The 12,615-nt window shown below is 43.0% G+C and overlaps 1 protein-coding gene across 1 annotated transcript in view; it reads right to left on the minus strand.

Annotated features, from left to right (window-relative positions):
* ZNF804B (zinc finger protein 804B) overlaps nucleotides 1-12,615 on the minus strand; it is a 451,105-nt gene that overhangs the window by 70,821 nt on the left and 367,669 nt on the right. The window contains exon 2 of the mRNA XM_074986261.1: nucleotides 3,489-3,629. Within this exon, the coding sequence (XP_074842362.1) occupies nucleotides 3,489-3,629 (141 nt within the window). The remainder of the gene's footprint in view (nucleotides 1-3,488; nucleotides 3,630-12,615) is intronic.

Raw genomic sequence — 12,615 nt, forward strand, 5'->3', positions numbered from 1 at the left:
CGTCAGCAGCCGCCGCTTCCTCCGGGCTCCGGAAAGGAGCACTGGCAGCCAGGAACCAGGTGGGAGCCAGATTCTCATACTTCAACTTTCATGAGGGTTCTCAACATGGAACTCTTGTGGATGTTGAGACCCTACTGTACTGTGATCATGAATGAGGACAGAGCCGTCCTGTACATAGGATGAAGCAAGGCAACTGCTCTGGACCCTGCGATCTGGGGTCTCCATGCTTCAGTGGCATGGAGGGGGGGGTCAGAAAGAGACTGGTGTTGGGAGCCAGTGTTGTCCCCCTTGCTTTTTTTTTGCATGCAGCCCAGCCCCCAGCTGCCACAGCATCCTAGAGCCCCACCCCACTAGTTCTATTCCAACAGCTTGCAAAAAGCAGCCTGGCCTGGCCTCACCCTGTCCTTCCAGACTTGCACTGTGGAGGGACAGACCCTTCCCTTTTCCAACAGTGGGACCCTCCACCCCTACAGGTGGCCCCCTCCTGGTACAAGTGAGTTCCAGCAGTCAGTCTCCATCAGGGCCTCTTGACCATAGCCCCAAACTGGAGCCTCCTAGTATTTCATACCTCCCTCTTCCACTGCTCTTCCTCCCCTCGCACAGCACTGAGTGAGGGAGGGGATTCTTGCCACTGGGCTCCAGACCAGGGTCCAGCCCCATCACTCCTCTGTGTCAAGGTCCTTCTTGCCTTTTTCAGCTCTTCAGCAGAAAGCTGCAGCCTTGGAGTTCCCTTAACCACAGCACCAGGACCTAGGGACTCACAACTCCACCACAGCTGGCAAATTACAAATACTCAGGAGAGGGTTTCCACTAACTCAACATTTTAAGTGCTCTGAAATCTGAACAGTTCCTCCAATTGCTTGGAAATCTCCCTCCTGGCAAATGCAGACTAGCACCAATGAGCAAGTTTTGGGGTCCTCTGAGCTACAAGCTGCTCCCCAAACTTGTTTCCTTCTTTCCTGGTAAACAGAGAATGAGGTCATGTGTGAATGAATCAGCCAGATTTCACTGAGAGAGATGGTGTGATCTCCCCGCTCCCCTGTCAGTTGCCATAACTAAGGATAAGTCCATCACAAGCCCACTGGACAAAGGGAGTTTTGCAATAGATCCCGTAGGTGCTACAATTTGTGAATCTTGGGTGGTGGCAATTTGATTGTGATGAGAATGTAATCAGTTGCAGGGAGGGCGAATGCTGCATGTGAATGCTCCCTGGGCAGGGACCAGTTTTAGGAGCCAGAGGAGTGGAGCAATTAGAGAGCAAGTAGTGTGAGGTGAGAGAAGAGGGAATTGTGGGACAGGAGATAAGTGAGGATCCTGGGTGGTAGGAAAGGGAAGAAAAAATGGGGATTCGAGTGAGGAATACCCGGCACCACCCGCCTCTTTCAGTGTATTCCCAGCCCCTTGCACACCTCATGGCTCTTCTCCAAGGTTCAGTGCATCCCAGTGCTGCAGTCCAACACTCCTACACCACCAGCTACCATGCAATAGCTAGTACGAGCAGGCACAGAGCCAAATGGATGCTATGAGTATTCATCCCTGAGGGAACAAGTGCTGCACTTCTAGCTCTTCAATTTCTTAAATCACTTGACAAACATGACAACAGCCTACAGGATTTCACTGTCAATCCCAGGCAAAGTGACTTCAGGGGAGGAAAGTTTTTTCCAAATAAAAAATTATTAAGAATGACCTACAACCCACTATGTCTCAAGAGCAGGTTGGTGGACTTGCCACTCTGTCCATTGAGAAGAAAGTGGCATCAAACCTGGATCACCACGATCCCACAGCAGAGTTTGCTTCAAAGAAGGCCAGGAAGGGGGATTTCAGAATTTTAGAAGTGACAATGATCATGATCAGTGAGGATCTTTAATTATATGAACTTTATTATAATTATAAAAAGAACAACAGTATAACAATATGATAATTATACATCCGGGGGTTATCAATATCTAACCTGCAACCAACAGCTGCCCTTGAAGTTCACTGTAACCAGATTTCACCAGTATATAAAATGTTAAAGGGGAAGGGGGCACAGGATCCCCCTTACGGGTGGCCTGGTGTGTGGATTATACAACAGCCACATTATCATGTTATACTGTAAACATTTGATCATTCATTGCTTGATCATGAGATGTTGTAAAGTTGTTTAATTAAATTAATTTCTTTAGTTCCTTTCGGGACTTTACTATGGGGAGGTTCGCCCCGTGCAGCCCTTGCTGAAAGCCTTAGAGCCCAGACTCTGAGGCTCCAGATAATTTTCCTTGGGAGCTGGGGTTTTATCTTTAGGCACTGGGGAAGGAATAGCGTGGGCTCTAGGACATGTAGAGGTTACAACAGTACAATCACTGAGCATCCGAATCTGAAAGTGGGCTGCTAGATGTTTGAGAAAGTCCTTCATCCTTCTCCTCCTTTAGGCTGGTAATCCCACATCTACTGAACTCATACTCAGTACCCCAGTGCCGCCCTTAGGCACGAGCAGCATACGCAGCTGCAGAGAGCACCACTGCATCTGGGGCACCAGTGGTGCTCCAAATTTAGTAGTGTCCTATGCTGTGTAAGTCTGGGGCAACCCCTGGCCACAGGCAGCACCAGCTCCAGCAGCCTCAATATCCCAGCCCCTGCTCTGCCTCCCAGCCCCGTCACACTCCACCTAATCCCCCCACCTCTGCCTCCAGCCCATCAGCCCTGATATCCCAGACCCTGGTCTCCCCACCCCAATCCACCTGCGCGCTCCCAGCTCCAGCCAGCTGGTGCCCTTCAGCGTGCCTGCACTCACAACAGCACCCCGACATTCCTCCTGCCCTGCTCCTGCTCTCACAGCCCAGATCATAGCCCTGCTCCATGTAATGGCCTCTTTTCCCCTCCCCCACGCCCCCAAGGTGCTGGATGGTGCAGGTGCTTAGCTGCTTAGGGCATCAAAAATCTTAAGGACAGCCCTGTCACTACTGGTACTGATCCATTACCTCACACCGATAGCGATGGCACCTTCAGTTCTGTTGGTTTACACTTGAAAGTGCTCAAAAGTCAAAAATATTTCACAGTTGATTTTATTGAAAAATATTAATTTAAAATAAGCTCTGATTCGCATTTGATCATTCCTAGGCTAGCTAGTCTTGCATATGAGTTTAGATCCTGTTTCCATATTTAGGAGTATTAACCAGCAAAGCCAGGACTTATTGTCACTTCAGGAGCCTGCTCTAAATCTGTTCTCACCATAGAACCTCATCGGTTAGATACTGAATAAGAAAATTAACAGGTGAAGCTTGTTTTTCCATAGGTCTGATAAAAAAATCCATCAAAGTCAATGGGCAGAGTCCCACTGCTTTTAATGGGCTTTGAGTTAGAATCATTGCAAGTGGGTCTCAAACATATTGAATATTTAATAAGACGGTACCCTGAACCATGCCGTTCAAGATGATTTCCAGTCACTCTGCACTATATTCTTCCTTTATGATGGAATACCAATCACACGCATGGGTTTCCAAGTTTACCTGCTTGTGAGCATGGTCATAGGAATTGATGTGGTTGTCAAATTCCTGGTGCTTGTGATACTGCTTGTCACATAATTCACAGTAGAAGTTAGCCTTCACATCCTCCAGACCCTTTGCTGTGACCTTCTCCTCAGCATAACCCTACAAAGGCAGAGGGAAAGGGTAGCATTCTGTTACCAGAAGTATTGCAGATTCCCAATCACACTTAATTAGTTACATTTTGTTATGCAATGAGGAGCCTTTAAAAAGTTAGGTCTGTTCTGAAGAGACACCAAACTGATGATTCATGGACATCCACATTGATATGAAAATATATTTTGACCTAAAGTTAGTGATATCACACTTTACTGGACATATTTTTCCCAAGCAGATTACAGAAACAGACTAATTACTCATTCAGCCTGATTTAAATATTATACCAAACTAACTGCACCCAGTACACAAACATTGAAAGAGCTACATAACAATCCCCTTATCTTTAAGATGGATAATTTAGAGGACACCAATGAACGGGTGGCTATTCACTGTGGATTTCCAAATAACTTTTGTTCTTGTCTCTTCTCTCACATGGTTTCTATGAGGAAGTAAACTTGTACTATGCAGTTGCACAGTGAGTTAGATTCTCATTTGTATTCTGACCTCTTTACATCACACAAGTAGCTCAGCAGAGAGGTCTCCTGGGGTAGGGGAGCTCTCATCTTGAACAGATCCTACACCACTTCTTGCACTCAGCTTCAGTATAAATGGGCTTGCTCCAGGGCTGGAGTACACTGCACTCCAACTAAACTCAGCTGGCTTTCAGTCCCAGAGGGACCCTAACCTGTTGTTTTAAATCAATAGCCCCTTGGTTGCTCTGCTTCATCCTCAGCACTCCAGGCAGCGGAGAGCCACTCTGACAGTCAACCAGGCATCTCTGATGGTCCCCTGCTGCACTGGACAGATGCTCTGGAAAGCAGAGGCTGCGATCCATTGTTTTTACTATGCATTCTGTTTCTTAAACTATGTTCCATGGAACACTGGTGTTCTGCGAACAACTCGCAGGTGTGCTGCGAATGTCTGACACGTTTCTGATATCATATTCTGATGGCTTATATTTTCTATTATTAAAGCCAGATACAGTGCTACTGCTTCACTGCTATCACACCTGATTAAATTACTTCCGTTTGGTTTCACTGTACATATTGCTGTTTGGTTTCCTTGTTTTGTTTTTGTTTTGTTTGGTCTGACACCAGTGTTTTGAAGAAAATGTTCATAGGTGTTCTGCATAAAAAATATTATTGTTTGGTGTTCTGTGGTCTCAGAAAAGTTTAAGAAACACTGCTCTAAAGGGATGAGCCAACGTCCTCAGAAAAAGTGGCCTACAGTTAGTCACCTAAGGCCACCTTTAGGCAATTAAGCAAATAGCCTGATTTCTAAGGCCAGGGCTACATGGAGAGGTATTGCTGGCAGCTTCATGCTAATAAGCAGTCTTGTAATTGCAAATGGCTGCTCATTATCATAATCACGTGATTAATTAGCATAGCCTTGTTAGCGCTTGATGCTGGCAGTAAATAGGCCATGTAGACCTGCCCCTGCCAGCAAAACCCCACTCCATCACCAGTCCCTTGTGCCTGACTTAGCCATGCAATTATGCTAATGAGTGGCCATTTGCAATTGTGAGACTGCTTATTAGCATGAATTTGCCAGCAATACCCCTCCATGCACCAGCCTAAGGTAGCTGCAGCTGCCAGTGTTGGTCATTTCAAAAAGTATTTTGTATATTTTTATTTTCTATACAATTTTATTTGGGATCTTCACACAAGAAACAATTATTTTCACAAAAGTTGTCAAAATGCCCCATTATCATATCCACAACGAATAGCACGGTGCTATTCAGGTGCACCTAATACATTGCCACATGAGTCATGTAATCAAGCACTTACAATAACGGTTACACCCATTTGTGGTTTGGAACGTTGCCTATCATTTTTATAGCAAGCCTGCCACAAGTGCATGGAACTGCTGTCTGGTTCCTGTGTGGCTTCAGATCCAAGGCTTTATTCCATGTAGGTCAGATACTGCAAGCTTTTAGACTTGAATGTGTCTTTATTCCTCATAACGGGGACTTGACCTCGGAGGGTTAGAGTCACAAAAAGACTAAGGTACCTATGCATCTTCTGAGTGCTTAGAAGTTAAGTGTGATGATGTTGAGTGTTACTTATCAACTCCTGGAGAAGTCTTTGTCCTGAGTTGGTCTACTCTTCATCTGGCCTGGATGGAATCCCCTGGGCATTCTCATCTAATAGTTTTGAACTCACCATTTAGTTTTCTCTTATTCTCCTATCAGAGATTTTCTCTCTCAACAGGATAGGGTTCTATTGCACATGTGAGACTGCTGCTCCGTGACTAGCAGTAATTTTCAAGGTGGAGTACTTGCTGAAAAATCTAACTCCCAAAGTTAATCATTCCCATCTCAAATACTACTGTACACAGATAACAACCTCCTCGCATGGACTTCGGCATCTGTGCCTCAGCGGAGTCGCATATCTAAGTTCCTGTGGCTCAGATGGCTTGGAAAATTACATGAGTGCCCTTCACTGAACAATCTTATCTTAGCACTTGACTGTAAAACTATGATAGGAGAATAATCTGGCACTGAGAGAGTTAAAGTGTTTCATTAGTTATGTGAAACCTACAAAAAGCATTTACAAGCATATCAGTGATACGTTTTAGCTTTGTGTTTCAGACCTACTGTTTTCCTAACATTAATTATTCACTGGGTTGTTAGTATAATTAAAATGCATAAATTAGAATGTGTGTGCAATAGCACTAATTATGCAAAGATATTTTCCGTGGAAGTAAAGTATTGGGTACAACACAGTCTTACTGTAAATCTCTAAAAAATGCCAGTGTTTGACTCACTGGCAACAAGCCAGAGCAAAATTTTTTTTTCTGGTTATGATCTGTCAATTAAATGTTTACAGCTTTATCACTACATGCATAGAAGAAACAGACTAATTATTTGAGGTGGGCTCCATGATTCTCTCTGAAACACAAATGAAACTGCTGTTCATGAGTGTTACAATCTGTCAACTTTATCTTTCTCAGCAGAAATTAATATACAGTCCCCTTACTATAAGGATGTCTTTTCTTAAAAAGCAACATGGATTCTTCCAGGTGCATCCGAAGATAATGTCATCTACCTCCATTGCCTCATTGCTTAATTATGCTTGTCTGCCATGGAAAAAGATACCGTTTCTTGCTTGCTTATCGATCAGATGCAGGGAAATTGAGTGCTGCCTCAGATACTTTATAAAGGTCACAAATTTTCTTTCCCCAGAAGGAGTTAAAACTTCCAGTGCTACAGTAAATTGTGTATAGTCAAATGAATTTACACTTCCTGTCCACTAATACCATTTGCTCTGTTCGGGAAAGATTAACGCTCATGTTTGGGAGCAATAAAACAATCATGTGTAGGAAGGCATGCCGAATCATATCTGACATTTTCTCTGGTAATGTAAAGCCTGATTCCTTCTTAGATTTTTCCTAGATAGCTCAAGAAAATAGTAAGAATATCCTTTATATTATGTGTCTGAGAATCATCAGATTTCACTGGAAAAATGTGGCACAACCTAATAAAATTCCTTCTGGGTCACAGGATACATTTCGTCAGATGTAGGCTTGATAAAAACAATCTACAAATGTGAGACTAGATAACTTAGTAACAACAACGAGAAGCCCTGTGGCATCTGATAGACTAACAGATTTATTGGATCATAAACTTTCATGGGCAAAGAGCCACTTCACCAGATGGGTCTTTGCCCATGAAAACTTATGCTTTTGCTCCAAAAAATCTGTTAGCCCACAAGGTGCCACAGGGCTTCTAGCTTTTTTTGTGGATACAGACTAACACAGCTACCTCTCTGATAGATAAGTTAGTGATGCCTATTTCATGGACAGAGTGTAGCTAACAGCAAATACTTCAGGGCACATGTAATGCAATTATTATTGGTAGGAAGTGCTAGAATCAAGGGTTAATTATCTACTGTATTGCTGAAAGGTGCATAATATGCTGTACAAGGCTATGGGAATGTGTAAAATATAAGTGAATGATTTCCTTGGTAGAAACTTGCATAGTTGCTCCATTTGAAAAATAGTAATTACATTCACATCAATTTAGCCCATAGATGCATATTATGGTAATAAATGTTGAGGTATTGTATTCATTTACAGTGAATACATCCATTGTGAATTAGACTGGAAGCCCTTTCGTTTAGCAGCTCCTTTTGCTGTTGCTCCCTATTGTAAAAATGCAGTTAATGGTATCTGACATTTCATTTTCTAATATAAGGAAAATCAATGAAAAATACAGTGTAACTGAGTTTTCTAGAATCTTGCTGGTCATACCTAGTCAATTAGAAATCATTTATTAAATACAGAGTTGTAAGAGATATTTAATAGACTTGCACGGCCATTAAAATAAGCTGACCTAGGCAATTCTACCACTTGTGTATGACCACAAAATCTCTGCTGTAGTCAGGTGGACTAAGGTAATGGGCAGGCCAGTTCGTACAGTGAAACTTGCAAAGCCATTTTTTGATATCAGTCCGGGGGTTACTGTAAATATGTTCTGTTGGAATATATATAAATTAATGGCAAATTGAAAACATTGAATGAATATTAAAGACTTAAGCCCTTTTTGTCTGAACATTTCTGAACGTACATGTAAAACTGGTAGGTGTGATACTTTCAAATTAGCATTTCTATTCACAGTCAGCAGTACAGCTTAAGTGCAGAGCTAAACAAGTGGCGGACTGCTCCTTCTTGAGGGACGTGAACAACTGTGTCTCTTTCGAAAAGCAATCACAGCTTGCTGGTTTAAATGTAGATATACGTACCAGATCAGATACAAGAGCTCTACCGGAGCAACTGAGCTGCCCATTTATCTTCCTAGAGCTGTTCCAACGTTTCATCAAGGAGCCAGTCTTTGGCCTACTGACCAATGGAATAAAGTGCCTAGGGAGGTTGTGGAATCTCCATCTCTGGAGATATTTAAGAACAGGTTAAATAAGTGTCTATCAGGGATGGTCTAGACAGTGCTTGGTCCTGCCATGAGGGCAGGGGGCTGGACACGATGACCTCTCAAGGTCCCTTCCAGTCCTAGTGTTCTGTGATTCTGTGACGAGACAGGCAGCACACTGGACAGTGTGTAAGGGTAATGGGATGAAGGATCTCTGCCAAAAGTGTCTCAGACAAACTGCAGATGCACCACAAAAACTGCTTCCGTCAATGGTGCTGTAGGTAAGATGGTCTCTCTGGAGGCCTGAGGCCTGTAAGTAAGACCATCTCTCTGGAGGCCTGATGTTGAGTTTGCCCTTAGTTCTGTAAATTATGAGTCATAGTTTCAAGGAATCTTGCATGAGCAGAGGAGCTGGTAGATGGTCAAATTCTGAAAAAGCACACATACTTAGGCAGGATTCACAAAGCTTCAACTTGAAAAAGGTGCTTCTGTGTATCATCTATATTCAATGTTCCTTCATCTGTTCTAGGACAGATGCAGGTCTGAGTGTTTCTTTCCATTTTATTTTTATAGTTACTGCAAAGTATATTGAAAGGAGGTACTGGCAGCTCATCCACTGGGCATAAATGGAAAAAAACCCAGGAAATAATACTCACATTATGGGTCAACTATATGCTCTAGAATTTGACAAATGCTGCAGGTACAGTATTGGAATACACTGGGGATGAGCAACGTGGGTGTACCGGTATCTTAACATGGGCATATATTCTCTGTGAATGCTTGATTATAATTCACCATAATATGGTGTAGAGGAGTTAGACTATTTTAATAAAAATTGCTGGGGTGGCTTAGTGATAGAGATGAGGAAAATGAAGAAGACATTTATTCATCAGAGAATTTCACTTACTGGTCCTCTAGAGCAGGGGTGTCCAGAAGAAACTGAATGAACTGAAGTGTTGTCGAGGATTATCTTGCCCTCTGACTACTACCCCATGTTACTCATCCATGTGGGCACTAACAATACTGCGAGGTGTGACACTGAATGGATCAAGAGTGACTACAGGGCTCTAGGATTACGGGTGAAGGAGTTTGGGGTGCAGGTGGCATTCTCTTCAATCCTTCCTGTCAAAGGTAGGGGCCAAGGCAGAGACAGGTGCATCCTGGAGGTGAATGCCTGGCTGCGTAAATGGTGTCACCAGGAGGGCTTTGGCTTCCTCGACCACAGGATGCTATTCCAGAAAAGACTGCTAGGCAGAGGTGGCGTTCACCTTTCGAGGAGAGGGAAGATCCTATTTGGACACAGAATAGCTAACCTAGTGAGGAGGGATTTAAACTAGGTTTGACAGGGAGAGCGGAGCAAAGCCCATGGGCAAGTAGAGAAGATGGAGACCTGGGAGATGGGTCGGAAATGGGAGGAAGCACGGGCTATAATGGCAGAGAAAAGGGAGGGTCAGGGCAAAACTGGGAGGCAAGATCAAATCAATATCTTAGATGCCTATATACAAATGCAAAAAGTATGGGTAATACGCATGAAGAACTGGAAGTGCTAATAAATAAATGCAACTGTGACATTGTTGGCATCACGGAAACGTGGTGGGATAATACACATGATTGGAATGTTGGTATGGAAGGGTACAACTTGCTCAGGAAGGGTAGATGGGGAAAAAGGGAGGAGATGTTGCCTTGTATATTAAAAATATACACACGTGGACTGAGGTGGAGATGGACATAGGAAATGGACGTGTTGAGAGCCTCTGGATTAAACTAAAAGGGGTAAAAAAAAAAAGGTGATGTCCTGCTAGGAGTCTACTTCAGGCCACCTACTCAGATGGAAGAGGTGGATGAGGTTTTTTTAAACAACTAACAAACTCATCCAGGACCCACGATTTGGTGGTGATGGAGGACTTCAGCTATCCAGATGTATGTTGGGAAACTAGCTCAGCGACATATAGACTATCCAATAAGTTCTTGGACTGCTTGGGAGACAACTTTTTATTTCAGAAGGTATACAACCTACTGGGGGGAGCCTGTCCTAGATTTGATTTTAGCAAATAGGGAGGAACTGATTGAGAATCTGAAAGTGGAAGGCAGCTTGGGTGGAAGTGATCATGAAATCACAGAGTTCACAATTTTAAGGAAGGGTAGAAGGGAGAACAGCAAAATAGAGACAATGGATTTCAGGAAGGTGGATTTTGGTAAACTCAGAATGCTGATAGGTAGGGTCCCATGGGAAGCAAGGCTGAGGGGAAAAACAACTGAGGAGAGTTGGCAGTTTTTCAAAGGGACAGTATTAAGGGCCGAAAAGCAGCTATTCCTCTGTGTAGGACAGATAGAAAATATGGCAAAAGACCGCCTTGGCTTAAACTGGAGATCTTGCGTGATCTTGAAATAAAAAAGGAATTATATAAAAATGGAAATTAAGACAAATTACGAATGATGAATATAGGCAAACAACACAGGAATGCAGGGGCAAGATTAGAAAGGTGAAGGCACAAAATGAGCTCAAAGTTGCTAGGGGCATAAAGGGAAACAAGAAGACTTTTTTATAAATACATTAAAAGCAAGAGGAAGACCAAGGCCAGGGTAGGCCCATTGCTTAGTGAGGAGGGAGAAACAGTAATGGGAAACTTGGAAATGGCAGAGATGCTTAATGGCTTCTTTGTTTTGGTCTTCACTGAGAAGTCTGAAGAAGGATTGCCTAATGTAGTGAATGCTAGTGGAAAAGGGGTATGTTCAGAAGATAAAATAAAAGAACAAGTTAAAAATCACTTAGGAAAGTTAGATATCTGCAAGTCACCAGGGCCTGATGAAATGCATCCTAGACTACAAAAGGAGCTGATGGAGGAGGTATCTGAGCCATTAGCTATCATCTTTGGAAAATCATGGGAGACAGAAGAGATTCCAGAAGACTGGAAAAAGGCAAATATAGTGCCATCTATAAAATGGGGAATAAGAACAACGCCGGAAACTACAGACTGGTCAGTTTAACTTCTGTGCCAGGAAAGATAATGGAACAACTAATTAAGGAAGTCATGTGCAATCACTTGGAAGGTGGTAAGCTGATAGGGAAGAGCCCGCATGGATTTGCAAAGAACAAATCATGTCAAACCAATCTGATAGCTTTCTTTGACAGGATAACGAGGCTTGTGGATAAGGGAGAAGCAATGGATGTGGTATTTATAGATTCTAGTAAGGCATTTGATATGGTCTAGCATGATATTCTTATCAATCAACTCAGCAAATACAACTTAGATGGGGCTACTATAAGGTGGGTGTAAAACTGGATGGATAACCATACTCATAGAGTAGTTATTAATGGTTCTCAATCCTGCTGGAAAGGTATAACAAGTGGGGTTTCGCAGGGGTCTGTATTGGGACCAGTTCTGTTCAATATCTTCATCAACAATTTAGATATTGGCATAGACAGTACATTTATTAAGTTTGCAGATGATAACAAGCTAGGAGGGGTAGCAACTGCTTTGGAGGATGGGGTCAAAACTGAAAATGATCCAGACAAATTGGAGAAATGGTCCGAAGTAAACAGGATGAAGTTTAATAAAGACAAATGCAAATTGCTCTGCTTAGGAAGGAACAATCAGTTACACACATACAGAATGGGAAGCGACTGTCTAGGAAAGAGTATGGCAGAAAGGGATCTAGGGGTTATAGTGGACCACACGTTAAATATGAGTCAACAGTGTGATGATCTTGCAAAAAAAGCAAACATGATTCTGGGATGCATTAACAGGTGTGTTGTGAACAAGACAAGAGAAGTCATTCTTTCACTCTACTCTGTGCTGCTTGGGCCTCAGGTGGAGTATTGTGTCCAGTTCTGGGCACCGCAGTTCAAGAAAAGTGTGGAGAAATTGGAAATGGTCCAGAAAAGAGCAACAAGAATGATCAAGGGTCCAGAGAACATGACCTGTGAAAAAAGGCTGAAAGAATTGGGCTTGTTTAGTTTGGAAAAAAGAAGATTAAGCAGGGACATGATAGCGGTTTTCAAGTATCTAAAAGGGTGTAATGAGGAGGAGGGAGACAACTTGTTCTTTTTGCCTCTGAGGCTAGAATAAGAAGCAATGGGCTTAAACTGCAGCATGAGAGGTTTAGGTTGGAATTAGGAAAAAAGTT

Source organism: Carettochelys insculpta, chromosome 2 (assembly GCF_033958435.1).
Source record: "Carettochelys insculpta isolate YL-2023 chromosome 2, ASM3395843v1, whole genome shotgun sequence".
NCBI lineage: Eukaryota > Metazoa > Chordata > Testudines > Carettochelyidae > Carettochelys > Carettochelys insculpta.